Below are 20407 nucleotides of genomic sequence, written 5' to 3' on the forward strand. Positions count from 1 at the left end.
CTAGCACATTTTTCTCTGTGAAGGCATCCCACTGCCAAGCCAAACCCCACTGGCAAAAAAACTGCCCATGTTTGAGTGAGTGCTGAGATTGACAGCTAGGGTAGAGGAAGTGTTTATGTGTGGGGGTCCGGTATGGATCTATGCAACGTACACAAAACTCACTTCTGCTCTTCCTCTGAGGGGACAAACACACAATCCTCCCATTGTCCCTTTCTGAGCACTCAATTAGCGCCCCCTTCACCATACCAGCACCATGAGCAGGAAAACACACCCCATTTGTCATTTGTTCTCAGTCACTCCATCCGCAAGCTACCATAGCAACCCTCACAGCGGTCACATCAGGGGGAAGCAATCCCTCCACTCATCTAACAGCCTGTGTATCTGATAATTCCCCAGGCACAAGACAACAGCATTTCCCCTGAGTCCATGTGGAAGTAAAACCCTTCAGGCGGCATCTGTTCACGCACCGTGTCGGTGACACCTACTGTATGCACAAGACCCTCAAATCACCACAAACGACAGCTGATCATTTCGGTTTTTAATATTAGCCCTTTCACATCATACAAAGCACTTTTAATGCCAATGTATGATCACATAAATGTATTGTTTGTCATTTCCCAGCAGCTTGGGATGACATTTGCCATTCAAGAACAAGTACAAGTGTTAGAAAATCACACACGTGACGATCTGGAATGCCATTTTGATCTGAGGTGTTAATTTTTTGCATTATACATTGTGTCTCTTTGCATAACAAACCTTTAAATATATGTAGTAAGAATATTGCAGTATTATGAAAGGTGAAAGCATTGAACAATACCCAGCAAGTAGAACACATCTAGAATAAGATTCACAGTTTACATTTTCTTAGTCATTTGTGACATAATTCATCAAGTCAGGTAAACGATTTGAGTCAAACTTCATCATATGACATCAACATGGTTGTCCCCCATTTAACAATTCAACCATAAACAACTAATAACTAAAATAATGACTACACAACAAGCAATAACACTCAATACATATTTCTATGTGTCTTCATTCTGTTTCAGTTCCTATTTCTATCCCTGTAGGGCTGCAACTAACAATTCTTTTCATTGTTGATTAATCGATTAGTTGTTTGGTCTATTTAAACATCTTCAAATGCCTTGTTTTGTCTACAACCCAGATATCAAGTTTACTGTCATAGAAGAGTAAAGAAACCAGAAAGTATTCACATTTAAGAAGCTGGAATCAGAGCCTTTTGACTTTTTTTTCTTAACAATTTAATAGTCGACAACTAATCGATTAATTGCAGCTCAATATCCCTGATCAACTTGTTCCTAAACAACAGCGCATGAAGGTGCTAATCTGTGACTTCATCAAGATATGTCAGCTATTACAGCAAAGCTAAAACTCTGAATCCCTAATCTGACACATAAGCCTTTAAAAATACTTCTTATACTCAGTTCATTGCCTGTGTTGCATCAGAGGAGCGACTAGCATTTCTGACAATGAGGTGCTGAAATGCTAAAATCCAGTATATAGTATACATATCCAGGATTCCCTTAAACAGAGCAAAACATGTACAATTTGTTTTTGTTCCAGTCACATTTCAACAACATCATCATTGCATTTAATAACTGTATTTAGTCTTGAAGATACGTTTAAGCACTGTGGAAGCGTGCAGCAATAAGTAATGATTACAAAAACGAAGCTACTCCAGAAAGGCAACATGTGTGACTACATGTTTTCGACTGACATTTTTTTAAAATGACAACATGAAAATACAGTTTGATCAACAACAACAAAAAAAGGCACGTAAAAACATGACATACTGCTTCCTATTTAGAGCGCTTTAAATTCTGAGGCGTCATGGAAGAAGTCCTTTTTTTCCCCCCTCACAGACTATCAAGTGCGAATCTGATATCAATAATTTGAATCTGTGGCTCCTTACTAACACATGGCATGTGGTTGCTATGGCCAGTTCATAAATTAAAAAGCTCTAAAGTCAGTCATTAGCACCCCCATGTGGGAAAATGTACAACTATTTTTCCATCTGAATAAAATGCTGTAACATGAAAAGGCACCGGTGGCTTGAGATCTGGAATGTTAAAAATCTGATGTGAAGAACTTATAAAAAGATATGGTAACTTCAGTATGTGGGCAACAATTCAAGGCTGTGAAGGTGGCTGTTGGCGTGAATCCGACAGATTTGAGATGATGGAGTTCACAAGACTCCAAGCACTTTTAAGGACTTTCCAGACCTGTGCTAACCCTACATGTACTCAAAAATCATCATCTCCTTTGGTATAACCCTGGATGTCCATGTGTGCGCATCCAGTGTCATGGCTTGTTGTACCAATTCATGGAGCGTCTGAGAGCTCCCTCCCAGCTGTGGATGACAGGGATGTATTGCTGACTTGGGCCGCCAGCACCCTCCTTGGGTGCTCCTCCTCGGGGCAAGAACATCTCGTCGGTACTCTGCAGCTTCTTCAGCTCTTCCCTGGTCCTCCAGAAGCCTGCAGTTGAAGTCAGAGGAAGACTTAAGTAAAAAACATGAACACAAACCCCTTTTAATATTACCCATATACAACACAGGAAATCAGATACACACAGGATTCAGCACTTTGAGTGATACAGTTGAGTCTATGCCCCTAAACACAATGCAATTCAACGTTTTTTTTTTTTTTTGTTTTTTTTTTTACATATCACCCAAAACTATTAGTTACTGATCCACTAAGAACTAATGTTTCTCAGCCACTTGATTCACATGATTATTCGGTCATCAGCACCACCTGCTTTTGGCCCATTAAAACAACAAGAACAAATCCATCTTCTGTGTTTGATTTGATTAAGCACTGACTAATGTATAACAATCTAATTACATAATGTGAATAATTAAATGGAAAACAGGTTATGTAACAAAGAACAGCCTTTCAGTTTGCTGCTTCTGCCAGTGCCAAGAATAAAAATAGGACTTTTGATCATTACCTTTCAAATGAAACTCGATGTCATGACCAAGTGTTGTAATATTTTTAGGTAAAAAACAAAGACAGAAAGTGAAAGTAAAGAGAAACATTGAAGTGTTTGTGTCTAACTGCTTGACAAAGCTGCTATTCAAATTCTTTACAAGTTTCTGCTGAGTAGCCTCTTTAAAGACCCACAGCTTCACACAGCTGGTTGTGATAGCCTAAAAGACCTGCAACTCTGCATACCCACTCCAAGTCCAGCGACAAAAGCAGCCCCTAAACATGACATTTCACGGTGTTGGGTTCTGGCTATCTTTCTGCCAAACAGGTCTGCAGTCAGCTGCATGACGAAGTCATTTGATGAAACACCACCATCCACCCTGAGACAGAAAGAGAGTAAGAAAGAGCACTCAATTATACTGCAACTCAATTTAACAGCATCAGTATCATAGAAACATACACCCATAATGCATTGCCAATAAAACTGAACTGCATTAGTAGAGGCAAGGAACACAAGCCCCCACTCTGTTACACACAGTGTGCTGGCTAAAGTCCAGAACCTACAATCAGATATTGCACTGTAAGTTGGGATATCAAAAGGGCTGTGAGACAAATTCTAGAGTTGATGTCCAATCTTTACAGTAAACGTAAATAACTACAACCACAGACTATTTATTTAGTAGCAGGTAGGGTAGTGCTGTGTGAGAACAAAAAGTAAAGTATCTTAGTGTGTTCCTGGGTTTAAAAAACACTGGGATGCGAGTTTCTCTGATACTACATGTGTGGAATCACTGTGTTGTGGCATTTATCTCATCACCCATTATGTTGGTGTTCTTCCTGGATGTTATGGTTGTTATAGCCACGAATCCAGGGACAACTACAGAGAGCCTAAGTCCCTCCCCTTCCGGTGGATCACCATGGGACCTTATTTTGGAAAAATATTGTACGGTAGTCAATGGCAGGATATAAATATTTTGATCCCGTTTGAATTTACCTGAATTACACATATGATCTTTGTAGAGTTAAAAGATAATTACAAAGACCACAAACCCAAAAGTCGTGTATGTGACGTCGTAACTTTCTCTGTCAATGACTGAAGCTAACGTTACTGAAGTTAACATCAAAACACTTACATGAGAGGATGATGTGATAAAAGAGCCAGGAGTCGTTGGATTAAACACATCAGGTGAGATATATTTCTGTGTGGAACATAGCTACATTATCTAGCTAGTAGCAAGAAAGCAATGAACGTTAGCTAGCTTTACCGCGCTAACATGTTGGTGAAGTATATTGAGGTTTCACACAAAACGACATGTAACTTTACTGTTTTACAACAAAATGCGACTTTCTTGACTTGGAAAATTATATTTTAAATTGACCAACATCATTTGTGTAATTCAGGGTTCAATTCTAACGGGATAAAAAGATAAGTTGTCTCTCGCCATTGACTACCGTACATATTTTTTTCCAAAATAAGGTCCCATGAGCTGGAAGCAGAAGTCAGTGACTTAGGCTCTCTATGTACAAATTGTGTTGTGTGGGGGTGGAGATGACGCAGTGCACAAGACACATGCCTCTGGTGTGGGTGATTCCCACTGTGACACATCCACAAATGTATCCCTGAGCAAGACACTTAACCTCTAGTTGCACCAGAAGTGTGCAACCTCTGACATATCAGAATACTTATATATAGCAATTATAAGTCACTTATCATTCATATTCTGGATAGGGATGATAGATGGCTTAAAATAGGTGAAAGATGCCATTTATATCATATTGGAGAATATCTGAGAGAAAATTATATTTACAATTATAATTACAAAATTATAACTGTTAAACAGAGGGTGAAGGATCAGCTTAGGTAAAAGTGTCAAAGTCAGTATAATGTGATATTTATGTAGAATTTAAACAAGCGCTTAATCTGGAAAAGTATCTGTTGTATGAAAACCAAAAGTACAGTCAGGCTATTTGTAATTTTACAGTGAACAACTCCTGAATTCCTAAGGTCACTGGAGGGTATAAAGGGCTGGATAGAAACCAGATATCCTCAATCTTTGTAATGACAACCATTTGTAAGACAAGTATCATATTTGGTTTGAATGTAGAACACCCATCTATGTTTAATTTAATTTAGTTATTAATCATATAAGTCAAAAATTATTTGTGAACTAGGTGCCTTTATGAAAGTTTCCTTACTTTGTTTAAGTAACATTTGTTGTACTTTAGCCATGCGGTGTGCCATTGTATTTTTCTAATTGTATGTTCTGTTTGTGCTCCATACCATGTGATCATGGTCTTGAATTACACATAATCACAAATAAAGTAACAAAAATAAATTAAAATGGTACCTGATCTTTGTGATAGGAATGTGAGTTTCCCTCATTGTCTCAAATAGCTGCTGGTTTCTGCACAGAATAACAACAGTACATGAAAACACTATCAGTTAGCATTAATAAGAAAGGAGTTTAAACAGAACCAACCTCTTCAAAAAAGGACTCACCTGAAGGCAACAGACTCCAGAATGGCCCGGACCAGATGACCTTTAGTGGTGGTAGGTTTGAGGCCCATGAGGGAAGCACAAGCTTTGGGATCATTCAGAGGAGCCTTTGGATAAATACAGTATAAATACAAACGTGTCAAATGTCCGTAAGTAAAAAACAGACCTCATTAAAAAAAAGGTTTTAAAAAATGAACAATATAGTCCTCATGCCTTTTGCTTTAAAGTGAAACTCAACAGCCTCTGGTCAGCAAGAGTGCAGCTATACTGTTTTACAAGGTTACTGTGTATAGCTCTTGATTATAAAACCATTAGAAAACTTTGCATATAAATGTAAAAACCAAAAAATATATATACAGGACACACACACTTACAAAGGCCAGGTCACAATGGAGGGCAGAGAAAAAAAGAGACACATAACCATGTTATAGACAGACAAAATGAAAAACAGAAAAGTAAATCAATGCCTGTCTTGGTTAAAAATCAAATTATATGTGCTACAGTGAAGACACGTGGTTATGTATGTATTTAACCATATGATAACCATATGTTATCATATGGTTGATTACACATTAAACCAAATACTAACTGTATATAAAAGTAAACACATTTTTCTTTGACACAGATACACATGAACATCTACTGTACCTGCAGGCCACTGAAGGAAGGGACGAAATACACTCCGTCTGAGTCACTGACACTGTAAGCCATGGCGCTGGTCTCTTGGACGTCAGTGAAGAGCTCTGTAACCACACACACACACACACACACACACACACACACACACACACACACACACACACACACACACACACACACACACACACACACACACACACACACACACACACACACACACACACACACACACACACACACACACACACACACACACACACACACACACACACACACACACACACACACACACACACACACACACACACACACACACACACAATCTGAATCTGTCAGTCGCTAACATATTCAGTGTAAGGAGGATTTTCTCTTAAACATGGATAACTTTCAATTCCAGCATTGGGGTTTTTTAACCTTAAAAGTGTTATAAAACCTTTCAACTACTGTGCCAGATGCATTTTCGTGCTACTTTCAGATCTACTGCATACTCATCACTCACCAAGCTTTTGTGCCCATTTGATGGCAGTGCCTGTGTCTGCTCCATTGCCCTCCGCCAGATACACCACTTCTGAGCCAATCTTCCACCCCACCAGAGGATACAGGCCTACAGAGGGGAAACAATGGCTAGTAACGTGCCTGTATGGACAAATGTGGTTCTAAGTATCTTTTTTTTATTATCATTATTTATTTATTTTATTACTTTATTTGATAGAACAGCTGAAGAGAGAGAGACCGGATATGTGGGGAGAGAGGGGATGACATGAGGCAAAGGGCCTTGTAAATGGTGCGAGTGCTCTACTAGATGATCTAACCAGTGCTACCAGATCTAATAATCTTTATGTGCAAGTCTTTTGTCTTACCTGCCATGGACGTATGTGGTTTACTCCCGGTGTTGATGTCCATGAAGGTGCCCGTGCCCATGGTGATCTTGACATCACCTACGTCAAAGCAGCACTCTCCAAACATGGCTGCCTGCTGGTCTGCCATCTATGGTATAGGGAGAGAAGAAGGTTTAGTCTCATCTGAGCAAGAGAGGAAATGTCTAAAACCCCTATGGTGTCTAATGAAGGACAATTCAAGTTTGGCTATATTACTTTTCATGTTAACCTCCTGTATCTATTAACTGATTTGCGTATACTCTTAACCTCTACCATACTGTAGTTATGAGCAAATGAATGAAAATTAATTTGTGGGTATGGAGTTAAGTATTTATTTTATTCTATTAAATTTGTCAATATTCTGCTCTGACTGAGTGAGACACAAGCCACAAGCCACATGTCCACCTGCTGCTAATTAACTAAATACTTTTTACAGCTTAATGGCAGTGCTATCAAATTGGGACACGCTGGCATAAATGGAATCAGAAGGATTCAAAGAACGTTTTTAATCATAATCAAACAGATAACAGAGACTGTGACACAACAAGACCTTAACAACTCACCACTGCCATGATGGGAATGGGCACGCCGAAGATGGATGGGTCTGTGGAACCAAAGTCTTGCCTAGTGCACCGTGAGGGAGAAACCAGAGACAATGCATCATCTACAACACTTTTCGTCAGTTCCCCAATGGCTGAGTGCAGGCAGTGCAGATTTGGAATGACAACTATACAACATCTATGCTGAGGTGGTGTGCTCTACAGTGACATTAAAACAACATACAGGTGTTAAAATGACTGGAAGGTTTAAATAAAAATGTCACATTTACATAATTGTAAAGATTACAAAAGTTGTAATCAGTAGCGGAATAATACTCATAAAGTGGACATTTTACATTACATTTATTCATTTAGCTGACGGTTTTATCCAAAGCAACTTACAATTGCTATATTTGTCAGAGTTTGCACGCCTCTGGAGCAACTAGGGGTTAAGTGTTTTGCTCATGGACACATTAGTGTCTCACAGTGGATTCAAACACCAAAGGCATGCGTCTTATCCACTGCTCCATCACCAACCCCATTTTCAGTAAATGCATTCATTTTGACATTATGTTATCTCTTATGCAGACAGAAGTTTGCTTTTTTGGGGTTTTGTAATGACCTAAATAAATCTGACTTGTCCAGTCAGACATTTTCAAATGTATGAAAATGTTATGATTGGTGTTTCATTTAATTGACTGAATTTTATATTCACTTTAACAGTGGATTTTAACTTTCTTCTTAATATGAAGCAATATGTATTTGTGACCCCTCGTCACAGGGAACATGTAAAGTTATGAAGAATGATTTAGTTGCCCGAAGAGGCAACAACGGTCCAAAAAAACAACATAATTTTGTGTAGCAGAATGATTCTGTAGCATTTTGTTTTCTTATTTCCTATATCAAACCATCTCGCAACCACTAGTGTGGATTCCCTGATTAGGAAACACTGACTGAAAGTGCGGTTTCTTCTGACATCTGGGTAACTGACTATATTGAGAAAAGTACACTTGGGGTGAATGCGATAAAAATATTTGCTTTTATATTAAAGTGCTTTTACTGACTTAAGATATGATTCAAGTGCTAGTTGGAAATTGAAAGAAATGGTTGACTCACCCTGTATTTTCTACTGTGGGGAAAATAGACAGAGGGAGAGAAAGAAGAGAGCAGAGAAACCCACTCCAACACATCTGTGAAAAAAGTCACATGATAGTAATATGAGACAAAAAAATCCCCAAACCAAATCAAAGAAACAATAAATAAACATTACACACACCAGACCTGATAGGAGTCGAAAATTCCTGTTGAACTGGCATTAGAGTAGTCTGTGGCATGGACGAGTCCTGCAACAGATTACGTGACATAAATAAATGTAATCAAAAAAATCCCCTTCTGCAGAAAACTTGTATGAGCTCCCGGTTAAATTCTCAACTTCCCCTCTCCCACAGGAGTTAGCTCAAAAATTTCTTAAGAATTTCAGCCAATCAATTATGCAATAGGGTTGAAAACACAAAGGACATTCTGTCTAGGTCTTAAAATCCTGTTAGACAATGTAGGAAATGCAATCCACTGGACGGTTTTCAAAAGAAGTTGTGCTCATAGGGACACATTCGCATCAGCTTAACATAAGCTTCACATGCCAAACCCACCTTTTGTGAGTTTGAACAGGAGCCAGGTGTCTATTGTTCCAAAGCAGCAGTTGCCTTCATTTACTGCTTGACGAACCTGATAGAAGTAAGAATGAATGGAATGAGTAGGTAGGTAGGTAGGTAGGTTTTGTCACAACAGGTTATAGAGTGAAATTGAGTTTTGTAACTCCCTTCTGCAGCATAGCATACAATATACACTGCTCAAAAAAATAAATGGAACACTTAAACAGCACAACGTAACTCCAAGTCAATCACACTCCGGTGAAATCAAACTGTCCACTTAGGAAGCAACACTGATTGACAATCAATTTCACATGCTGTTGTGCAAATGGAATAGACAACAGATGGAAATTGTAGGCAATTACACCCCCAATAAAGGAGTGGTTCTGCAGATGGTGACCACAGACCACTTTCTCAGTTCCTATGCTTCCTGGCTGATGTTTTGGTCACTTTTGAATGCTGGCGGTGCTTTCACTCTAGTGGTAGCATGAGACGGAGTCTACAACCCACACAAGTGGCTCAGGTAGTGCAGCTCATCCAGGATGGCACATCAGTGCGAGCTGTGGCAAGAAGGTTTGCTGTGTCTGTCAGCGTAGTGTCCAGAGCACGGAGGCGCTACCAGGAGACAGGCCAGTACATCAGGAGACGTGGAGGAGGCCGTAGGAGGGCAACAACCCAGCAGCAGCACCGCTACCTCCGCCTTTGTGCAAGGAGCAGCAGGAGGAGCACTGCCAGAGCCCTGCAAAATGACCTCCAGCAGGCCACAAATGTGCATGTGTCTGCTCAAACGGTCAGAAACTGACTCCATGAGGGTGGTATGAGGGCCCGACGTCCACAGGTGGGGGTTGTCCTTACAGCCAAACACCATGCAGGATGCAAGATTGGCAAATTTGCCACTGGTGTCCTGAGCTCTTCACAGATGAAAGCAGGTTCACACTGAGCACATGTGACAGACGTGACAGAGTCTAGCCTGACTGCCATTAGGTACCAAGATGAGATCCTCAGACCCCTTGTGAGACCAGATGCTGGTGCGGTTGGCCCTGGGTTCCTCCTAATACAAGACAATGCTAGACCTCATGTGGCTGGAGTGTGTCAGCAGTTCCTGCAAGAGGAAGGCATCGATGCTATGGACTGGCCCGTCCGTTCCCCAGACCTGAATCCAATTGAGCACATCTGGGACATCATGTCTCGCTCCATCCACCAACGCCACGTGGACCACAGACTGTCCAGGAGTTGGCGGATGCTTTAGTCCAGGTCTGGGGGGAGATACCTCAGGAGACCATCCGCCACCTCATCAGGAGCATGCCCAGGCGTTGTAGGGAGGTCATACAGGCACGTGGAGGCCACGCACACTACTGAGCCTCATTTTGACTTGTTTTAAGGACATTACATCAAAGTTGGATCGGCCTGTAGTGTGGTTTTCCACTTTGATTTTGAGTGTGACTCCAAATCCAGACCTCCACGGGTTGATAAATTTGATTTCCATTGATAATTTTTGTGTGATTTTTGTTGTCAGCACATTCAACTATGTAAAGAAAGGAGTATTTAATGAGATTAATTCATTCAGATCTAGGATGTGTTATTTTAGTGTTCCCTTTATTTTTTTTGAGCAGTGTACATTAATACAGAATCCATTATGAAAAATGGAACAGAAATAAACTATCATCGCTGGAGCAGTGCTGCGGATGAATTAGAGTTAAAGAGTCTGATAGCTTGCCTGTTCTGATAAAACAGGCTCTCCCAGTTTGCGTTTTTATAATGAACCTGATGGGGTATGCTTTGCACCAGGGTTATTCGTATAACAGGAAGTTCATTCTGAAAATGACCACAATTACTGAAAGGATGAGCGTGTAATCCATTGATATTATATGCATTTTGCAATTAAATTTTTTCACTGTAAAAACTGCCTCAACTCCATTCAAACACTTTTCCTGTGTGTCTACAAAGCAGGTCATCAAAGCCACACACACACACACACACACACACACACACACACACTCACCTGCTTGTAGTGTGTTAGGGCCCAGACGAGGCGGAAGGTAACATGTTGAGAGGAGAAGACAATAAGACTTGCTGCAAGCGAACGCTTCTGCCTGGTCAGGAAGTAGTGTACCTTTGACACACCATGGATTGCCTAATGTTGGACATGGGAGGTAAATACAATCAGAGCCATACTGTATGAAGGGACATGATATCCAGCACTGATCCTGAGGTTTGCTCATGATCAAACGCGTTTTTTAAGGATACATATCCAAATGTATTCAGTAAAAGTACATGAAAGGTAAAGATGCAAAGCAGTCAAAGACTCACCTTTATTGTGTAGGATTTGTTCCAGGAATTCACCAGGTCTGCAGCCCTCTGATCCTGCCAGCTGATGAAGTTATGGAAAGGAACCCCAGTGTTCCTGTCAAAGTGAAAGCGAGGAAGTGAAATGAACCTGAGATGATGGAGAACTATGCGAATAAAGGTGTGCTGCCATGGTTCTCTTCAAGTCTGCAAACAAGTCATGTAGACTTTTTGTATGTATTTATCGATGGAAAAGCCATTTGATTAATTGTATTAATTTTACCTGTCCCATGTTGTGAAGGTACCTCGTTGAGTGGAGATGCCAAGGGCCTCCATCTGGTGCATTTGAACTCCTGCATCTACATCATGAGTACAGCAACACGCACACAAAAAAGTGTGAGAATATTTGGGGAAAAAATTTGAAACTGGGACTCACACACAGGGATTATTTTGTACAAAGAGAAATGGCCCATCTAAATCACTGTCCTGCTCTGGGCCTAATACCTGTCTTTACAAAGCCACCAGAGTGTTTCAATGGTGAAATAATCACTTCGGTCTAGTCAGCGGTTCACATTTGCATGCAAGGGATTTTAATACCAGCATACCAAAGTGTTTCTAATGTATTCCAAAAAAAATAAAATAAATACTTGATACTGTAATCCAATAACACAACAGCACAGAATTCAACCTTGAAAACAAACAGAGTTAAATCGATACATTTCTGACAGAATCTTAACAAAATGAGTATGATGCGCTCATTAAGGCTGTTTTTTATGTCAGTGCAGCTAATTGGATTGCACTGAATGTACAGTAGCCAGGTGTACCTGAAGAACTGGCATCTTGGTGTACATCTATCAATATTTTGCTTCCAGAAACCAAGACACACCAGACCAAAATGGAAATGTTGACAAATTTTGCATCATAAACAGTGATTCATCAGAAATTATGTCATCTGTCATAGGGTGTGCCTACTGTGTAAAATGTATCTCATACGGTCTAATCTTAGCATGCATGTGAATAGATGCAACATTAGTAACAGAGTGCAACTGTACCTTGCACAGCTCCCTTAACCACAGTGATAAACCCTTTCCATAGTGCTTCTGGGTCCATCTCCACATGTCCTATATCTGGATACAAGGAAACAACCTGGAAAAAGAAGTACCAGAATAAAAAAAAAAAGTTCACTCTCAAAATGATTTATATAACCAACATCATATAGAGAATCTGAATCAGAATCGGTTTTATTTGCCAGGTATGTGTACACATACAAGGAATTTGACTCAGGATTGTACATTGCAATAATAATACGATGATACAATAATAAAATCACACATATATACACAAACTATAAACAAAAACAATCTAGACAGATTGAGACAATAGTGCAGTGAGCAGAGCACAAAGGATGCAGTAGTATAGAGAATGTCTTAAAGAAAACATAATGTCTAAAGAAGTGGTTCTCAAAGTGAGGTCCCCAGGGGGTCACCAGCAAAAAAGGAAGTTATTTATTTTCACTATAAGTCCATCCATAAGTAACGCAATGACATAATATATGACTGGTTTGGTCATAGGTTTCATATACTTGTAATAAAACCTCTAAAAGCAAAAATCCTATCCTTGTCCTTGGGACAAAATCTTATCAAATTGAGGTCCTTGGTCTAATTTGTGTCAGTTTAGGGGGGTCCTTGACTTTAAAAAGTTTGAGAACCACTGGTCTAAAGGACAGCGAAAATAAGATGAATACCTTGGTGGAGCATGATCCTCGGACTTTTGCCACTTTATCATAGACGTGACATCTGATTGTCGTTGTACCAACGTCCACGGATAAGATAAAGCTTTCCTTCTTGAAACCGTTCCTCTGAGTCCCCATTGTAGAAAACGTTGTGCTATTATTCCTCAGATCGGTCCCACGTCCTCCATGGTCAGCTCACATTGGTCTTGTTTACAGCCTGAATGGATGGTGTGACCCTATAGTACCTTATCAGCACCTGGTGAGTTGTCGTGTTGAGGCTGTAACCTGACCTTCGGACGATGCCCAATTCCAGTTCTACCTGTTCCTGTCAACACAATGCTGAGTTACAGTTTAGGCCTCATGCCGACCGAAAATACACACTGTGTAAAACACAAAGAGGTTCAGGGAATTATTCTACGAGGAAATTGAAAGCCAGCTATATTCAAAGTAGGTTTCTGTACTCGAGCCTGCTGGTGAGCTGAAACACACAAGTAGTTGACCAACCCCAGCGTTCAATTATGCGAATTAGCTAAATAGCTTTCAAAAATTTGAGCGGTTTGTACGTTAAAAAAGACAAAAAAAACCTCCCAATGTGCCTGTTCTCTGTAAACATTAATCGTTACCCAATATGTACCAAATCTGTGCTCATAGCAGTGAAGTCCACACAATGAAGTGTCTATTTAGGAGGAGAAAGTCGTTGAATCACATAAAGCTTAACACCTCATGGGCACCCGTAGCACAACATGCTCATGCGCAGTGCGTAGTTTATGTGCGCATGTGGATGTTTTTAAGCTGAACACACGTGTTTCACCGGCTACGACTAGCTAGCTGTACCTGCCTGGGATTGTGTGCTGCTGCTGCTGCTACTCAAAATATGGCGAAGACAGACGTAAGAATTACGTTACGCTACATTTATATTAACCAGGCTTCAACGTGCACGAAGTAGTTTTAAGATGGTCTTATTAGAAACTAACTAAACTAACCAAGCTAACAGTTGGTTAGCTAATGTTAGTGATGATCACATCAGAAGCAAGTCCTCTAACTTACTTTCAAGCTGTTCTAGCAGGGGTTAACAGGGTACTTCGTAATTGTAACGTTATTACATTTAACTGGTTTATCAAGGGAGACTATAAAACGATCACTGGGTTTAAGCCTCTGAAATCTGAGGATTTTCTGATTTTATTTGCTACAAAAGTATATTTAGAATATATTTGGAGTTCAGACTGTTTGTCAGACAACACAAGTGACATGAAGACATCACCTTGGGCTCTGGGAAATGATTACTTGCTATGCGATTAAATAATGTTATGGTAAATTGTAAAAATAATTGACAAATGAATCGGTAGTGGAATCAACTTTGGTTGCAGCACACACACACATTCAATATCATACATGTGTTTGTGTCTTTGTCTTTCAGGCTACACGGCGTAGATCAAGACGAAGCAAAATTGTCACCACTGAAGTTGTAGAAGATGGGGACAACGTTGACACAGGCAAGTAATTTCTTTCAAAACAACTAGAAATTTACAATAGGCACAACTGTTTGGACTTCATAAAGGCAATAACATCAAATCATTTGATTAATGGTTGTTTCAGAAGGACAGATTGTTTTGTCAGGTGAACAAATAGTCAGAACAGAGGAGATGGCTCCTGCTGAGAGCACAGACATGAAAAAGGATCAAGATGAACAAGGTACTGCAAACGCATCACACATGATGGTTGACTGAAATTCTGAGCTGTGCCAGTAACAAAGCTACATCTTTAGATTCTCAGATGCCCGCTGTCATCGAAGTAAAAGGAAGCACGTCCACTGTGACTGTATCCTGGGACAAGAAGAATAAGGAAGGAGAAGTTGTTGATGCGGAAAAAATAGCCAACGCAAGTGATCAGATGATGGTTGGTGGTAAGGATGATTACAACAATCAGAAGTTACTATTGCATCACATTTTTTCAGAAAATTAAGATTTGTCCTCTTCTGAAACATATTCATTAATGTTGCAGGTGTAATATTCATCTTTATGTTTTGATTCTTAAAGATGCTACACAAAGTTTTTTTTAAGTAATAGGTGTTATGGAATATTCTTAGGGGGCTTAATTGATGTAACAGTGAAAGATAAGACAGGTCTAGCTTAGAGTCATTAGCTGACCCTACAAGTGTTCACTGACCTTCCAGCTCTAGTTAGTTCTCACATGTAAATGTCCTTCTTAGGGAGACAAAATCTAGACTGATAATGTAGAGACAATAACTATGATTTGACAATAATAATGACAATAAGGCTAGCATATGTCAGTGTTCTCTGGGAATCTGGCAAGGTTGAGTCTTACAAGAATGTTTACAAGGACTTACTGGCTCCACACATTAGAGTACAACTCTTGGACTGTAGGAGACTCCATGACGTAGCATTGGAGTCTAAACATCAGATGGATTTGTTGTTCTAGGTTAAGGCCTGCTAAGAGTAAAATCCTACAGGCACTGTTATCCTTCAGATTGGGTGTTGGCTTTTGATGTGTTCACACGTTGTATGCTGGTGCTGTCTATCCTCGGCCGGGCTCAATAAACCAAGCTATGTTAAGTCTTCATCAGTCTCCGAAACTTCTTCAAACATGAACATGACTCACAATATTTCTTCAGTAATAGCGATATTGTGTCAATGGCAGCTCATATCTACTAACATATCCACTATAAACAAAAACTGCTTTGGCTAAATTACAACACATTCTTAAATTGTGTGTCATTCTAAAAATGACTCTCACTCTAATTTTTCCTAATCAAATGATGTTTCTTGTTATTTAAGTTGCAGGTGTTATGTTAGTCTTTGTTTAAATATGGGCGTTGAGACCAAAATAGCCACCCATTATTCAGGTTTAATGTGATAAAATCTATCTCAAGTGTGAAAGACTCGCCCTCTTTAGGCTTGAATGGAGGCTGCAAAAATTTTTAAATCAAATCATGACATTTTCCCCAGAAGAACAGATCATCTCCTCAACTGATGCAGTCGGTTCCTCAGAGGATGCTCCCAGTGAGAGAACAGAGACAAAACAAGTGATGCAGGAATCTGGAGATAAAGAAGGTACTGCAAATATAATGACACAACACAAATGTGTTTATGAGTGAAATTGTGAGCGGTGCCAGTAATGGAGCTTCCTCTTTAGAAACTCAGATGGACACCGTCGCTGAAGAAAGTGAGAGTACGCCCACAGTAACGGTAACCTGGGAGAAGGATCAGGAGCGCAGTGATATTAAAAAGAAAACCAGTGGAGGTGAACAGATGATTGTTAAAGAGACGGCAGATAAGGATGTTTCCAAGAGTTAATGTATACTCTATGATAAAATGGCTGCTTCAAGTAGAAGTTGTCTCTCTCTCTGTGTTGTTCTCTTTATTTTTGTCTTTTTCTTTCATTCTCTCTTTCTTTTCACGGTCCTACTCACAAAATCTTTTCTACCCACATGACGTGTAATGAGAATGAGTTTCCTGTTTGTGGCACTATAGCAACCTAATTCAAATTTCTAACTCAGCTGTATGTGCTAAAGCTTTCATACACTCTGATTTTTAACCCCAAAAAGTAAAACAATAAAAACTCTTCTATGATTTGTTGACTCATCATCCACACTGCTTGTAGACACTCAACTAATTTAGATCCACTTTGCTTTAAATGTATCAAAATATAACGAATTGCCTCACTGTAAATGCTCCTGTTATAATCTTTCATAACCTCTAAGGCAGTATTTACCTGATTTTTGTGAAATTAAGACAAAGATGAATATTGTAGATGACATCTTGATAGTTTTTAAAAAGTTCTTTATAGAGCTTGGTCTTAATGACAGGTGTCTTTTACTCTTATTCATTTAGTTAATATGTTGTACCAAACGACTGACATTTTCTATCGGTTACAGTAAATGGGAAACGGAAGGCACTGTCTACTGTTGAGACCTCCCCGTCAAAGAAAACTAAGCTCATCAATGATGGTAAGAACTGAAAATAGGACAGACTGCTGAATGCTTTGCTCTGTAAGGTGCCTGATATTCACATGTTACTTTCTTATTTTCTTGTAGGTTTCTGTCTTTTTGTCGGCAACCTGAACAACTCTAAAACATTTGAAGAAGTCAAAAACTCATTGGCAAATTACTTGATGACACAAAGTATCCTGGTTCAAGACATCAGATTGGACCGGTCCAAGTGAGTATACTGTTTAACCTAAATTAGTATTGTCAGGTCTCTTTGGTCAGGAAGAAGAGTGCATTTGACAGTGATTGGTTCATTTACTTAAAAATACAAAATTAACTCAAAATTAATGTTTTGCTGTGGTAGAACACATGCACATGTAGATTTGGCCTCAGAGATGGACTTGACGAAAGCCTTGACGTTAAATGGAGAGATGCTGCTTGATAAGCCAATGAAGATCGCCAAAGCAAAGATCAAAAGTAAGGATAAGGTGAACGCTCCAGCAGAGGATAAAAAAGGTAACTCAACTGAATATAACTGTTTTATTATATAAGCATTTGAATTCTAAGATAAAAGTGCAGCAGTAGTTCACTGAGGTTATAGAAGTAATATGCATTTAAGTATGGTTTTTCTTCAATTATTGCTGAAATAATGGATTTATAATGCGATGATTTTGGACTGTAAAACATCTTTAAGTATAAGGAGATTGGTACAGATTCATGGCCTGACTTGAGGACTAACCTGTTTTTGGCAGCCAAAGATGACAGATGTTTGTTTCTGAAGAACGTCCCGTACAGTGCAACAAAAAAAGAAATTCTGAAAATCTTCCACAAGGCTGTGGCTGTCAGGTTTCCTGGTGGAACTGAAGGCCCAAACAAAGGGTGAGCGTTTAAAAACCTGCATTAAAGCTCACTTCCTAAGTAGACAGTGTATACAGCATAGTTGATTATTATAATTAGTTAGTCATTGAGCTGACACTTTTATCGAAAGTGACATACAATTACTATATATATCAGACGTTGCACGCCTCTGGAGTAACTAGGGGTTAAGTGTCTTGCCCAGGGATGTGTCACAGTGGGAATGAAACCCTGGTCTCCCACACCAAAGGCACGTGTCTTATCCACTGCACCATCACCATCCCTAATTTTTAGTAATGTAATGGTTATGTTTATTTAGAAAATAAATGTGTAAATAGTACTGAATGAAATTCCCTTGTTTTGTTTAACAGTATCGCCTTTGTGGAGTTCAAAAATAAAACCATTGCTAAGAAAATACTGGAGAAAAAACGAGTAGCCAAGATCCAAGGCCGGGTTTTGATTGTGGACTGTGTAGGAGAAACAAAAGTGCCTAAAGTCGCCAAAGCTAAGGACGTCGACAACAGCGAAACAAAAGGTAGATCACTGGACATTTAGAAATTTACAGTACTGTCAATAGCTGACATAATACTGTAGATTTGTGTGTTTTTTCTTTTTCTGTATGAACAATAGTCTGGACATCAGGACTTAATCAATTAACCTGTATTGACAAAAGCTGTTTTTTTCTTTCTCACAGCTGCCGCTTTACCAAGTGACACCTTGTTTGTGAGCAATTTGTCTTGCATTGTGAAAGAAAAAGACCTCAAGAAAGCCTTTCAGAAAGCTGTTAGTATAAACATACCTCAAAGCGTACCTCAAAGCAAAGGCAAACTAAGACCAAGAGGGTAAGTACATGAACAGTGCCCTACTCTTTTTTTTTATTTTATTTTTTTTATTTCCCAATAAAGAGTATTTGAATATTCTCCAAAATCATCTGTAATCCTCGCAGATTTGCGTTTGTCGAGTTTGCAACTGTGGCAGATGCTGAAAAGGCATTTGAGTCGTCCCAAAACATTAAGATCTGCAAAAGGGAGGTCAAAGTACAATTCTGCAAAATGCAAGCAAAGGCAAAAGGTATGCATGTCATATTATTCATGTCTTTGTTACAAGTCGTCTAATCGGGCAAACGCTGATACCACAATTGTTTTTTCCCCTCCTCTATAGTCCTATCAAAGACACTGATCGTGATGGGCCTCGCTGAGAAGACGACCGCAGAGACTCTTAAAAGTGCTTTTGAAGGGGCTGTCAGTGCAAGAGTCATTGTAAATAAAAAGACAGGAGTTTCAAAAAGGTGGATAGCATGAAGTTATCTTTCTATTATCATAATTCTCTAAAAAAAAATGTTTTAGTTATTCTGGAAGTCTGCTTTACCCTGACTTGCGTTTATATTTTTCTCAGGTTTGGTTTTGTGGACTTTGAGAGGGAAGACAACTGCAAAGCTGCCAAAGAAGCCATGGAGGACTGCGAGATCGACGGCAGCGAAGTGACTGTTGCTTATGCAAAACCCAAGGGTGAAAAGGGCCCCCCGGGCGCCAAAGGAGGGTTAGCGGGACGTCCCGCTGGTAAGCCTGCAGGTCAGGGGGCTGGTGGAAGAGGAGGTAACACTTAATTTTAATTTTTAATTTTAGTTTAATTGGCATATCAAAGTATCACTGTAGAGTAAGTAAAGAGTTTCAAGCTGCACTAACCATTTTACAGTGGAACCAATGACTACTAGTAATGTGAAAGGGGTAGCTGGTATTGATGAACACACAGAATTACACCCAGCTCTGCAGTTCCCATCATCTGTACAGAGCATGTGTTTTTTTTTTTTTGTTTGTTTTTTTTTTTCTTGCATCAGATGGTTTTTGATATTCAGTTGGTGATATTTTGCCCAAATCCATCCAATGTTTGATACAGGTAGAAATCCGATGCTGGTTTTATGTCTGTATTTGTTTGGGTAATATTTTTAGGTAGTATTTAGGTAGGGTTTCATAAAACAGCAAGGAACTGTAACTTGGATTTACTGTCTTTCTTTGGTATTTAACTGGTTTGGTTTAATTTCTGATTGTTTTGGAGTAAAAATAAAACTTGATTTTTCTTTCAGGTAAAGGACGTGGAGCTGGCACGCTGCAGGAGGCTGTAAAAGACGTGGAAAATAAAGCCTAACTTGCCCATACAGAAAGGTCTCTTTTTTTTGTTTTGGTAACCTGAAAGCATGAATGAGCTCAAGATTCTTGTATTTGGTTGAATGTACAGACCGTGCAAGGGTGTGAAAATGTGTACCCTTGTTAGTCCTATATGATTTGTAATTTTATCATATTTTGTACTTAACACCCTTAATTTACTATGCTAAAAGAATGCGGACTTGTTTTCGCAATATGTAGTTGTTGCAAAATATTTCATCAGTGTGTAAATTGCTAATGTGAAGATAAATGTATTTTAAAACCAAAGCTGTCTCT

General features: G+C 39.3%; 2 protein-coding genes across 4 annotated transcripts; one reads left to right on the top strand and one right to left on the bottom strand.

Moving 5' to 3' along the window:
- Positions 1 to 521: 521 nt before the first annotated feature.
- Positions 522 to 13917, bottom strand: gk5 (glycerol kinase 5). 2 transcript variants are annotated; one of them, XM_038718393.1, is made up of 17 exons: positions 13803 to 13917; positions 13181 to 13493; positions 12489 to 12582; positions 11720 to 11795; positions 11461 to 11554; positions 11153 to 11284; positions 9151 to 9226; positions 8783 to 8844; positions 8618 to 8691; positions 7526 to 7586; positions 6945 to 7071; positions 6584 to 6688; positions 6094 to 6188; positions 5449 to 5552; positions 5297 to 5353; positions 3195 to 3328; positions 522 to 2498 (listed from the first exon to the last, which is right to left on the bottom strand). In XM_038718393.1, exons 2-17 carry the CDS (start codon positions 13304 to 13306, stop codon positions 2323 to 2325), a joined length of 1593 nt encoding a protein of 530 aa, XP_038574321.1. In that variant the 5' UTR covers positions 13307 to 13493; positions 13803 to 13917; the 3' UTR covers positions 522 to 2322. The 2 variants fall into 2 exon arrangements, with proteins under 2 accessions (XP_038574321.1, XP_038574322.1); XM_038718394.1 differs by having other exon boundaries at positions 2328 to 2498; positions 3199 to 3328.
- A 7-nt stretch (positions 13918 to 13924) lies between these two features.
- LOC119902293 (nucleolin-like) lies at positions 13925 to 20398 on the top strand. Of its 2 annotated transcripts, none has more exons than XM_038718391.1 (16): positions 13925 to 14057; positions 14586 to 14661; positions 14765 to 14860; positions 14934 to 15071; positions 16135 to 16239; positions 16322 to 16429; positions 17064 to 17135; positions 17223 to 17346; positions 17479 to 17630; positions 17867 to 17993; positions 18341 to 18504; positions 18664 to 18811; positions 18916 to 19040; positions 19131 to 19257; positions 19365 to 19564; positions 20053 to 20398. In XM_038718391.1, the coding sequence occupies exons 1-16, from the start codon at positions 14043 to 14045 to the stop codon at positions 20112 to 20114; spliced, it is 1839 nt and encodes a 612-aa protein (XP_038574319.1). In that variant the 5' UTR covers positions 13925 to 14042; the 3' UTR covers positions 20115 to 20398. The 2 variants fall into 2 exon arrangements, with proteins under 2 accessions (XP_038574319.1, XP_038574320.1); XM_038718392.1 differs by having other exon boundaries at positions 16138 to 16239.
- The last annotated feature ends 9 nt before the right edge of the window (positions 20399 to 20407 follow it).

The sequence above is a fragment of the Micropterus salmoides genome, unplaced genomic scaffold, assembly GCF_014851395.1.
Source record: "Micropterus salmoides isolate LMB-PRFRI ecotype aquatic unplaced genomic scaffold, ASM1485139v1 Ms_hic_scaffold_14, whole genome shotgun sequence".
Taxonomy (NCBI): domain Eukaryota; kingdom Metazoa; phylum Chordata; class Actinopteri; order Centrarchiformes; family Centrarchidae; genus Micropterus; species Micropterus salmoides.

Excerpts from the sequence above, each read along its gene's own strand:
- gk5 (XM_038718393.1), bottom strand. The coding sequence starts at position 13,306 with ATGGGGACTCAGAGGAACGGTTTCAAGAAGGAAAGCTTTATCTTATCC. Across the intron at positions 9,227-11,152 it reads CCCTAACACACTACAAGCAG|GTTCGTCAAGCAGTAAATGA; the intron begins GTGAGTGTGTGT and ends TACTTCTATCAG. Across the intron at positions 6,689-6,944 it reads ACCACATACGTCCATGGCAG|GCCTGTATCCTCTGGTGGGG; the intron begins GTAAGACAAAAG and ends TCCCCTCTGTAG.
- LOC119902293 (XM_038718391.1), top strand. Across the intron at positions 17,136-17,222 it reads AACTAAGCTCATCAATGATG|GTTTCTGTCTTTTTGTCGGC; the intron begins GTAAGAACTGAA and ends ATTTTCTTGTAG. Across the intron at positions 17,994-18,340 it reads ACTGAAGGCCCAAACAAAGG|TATCGCCTTTGTGGAGTTCA; the intron begins GTGAGCGTTTAA and ends TTTGTTTAACAG.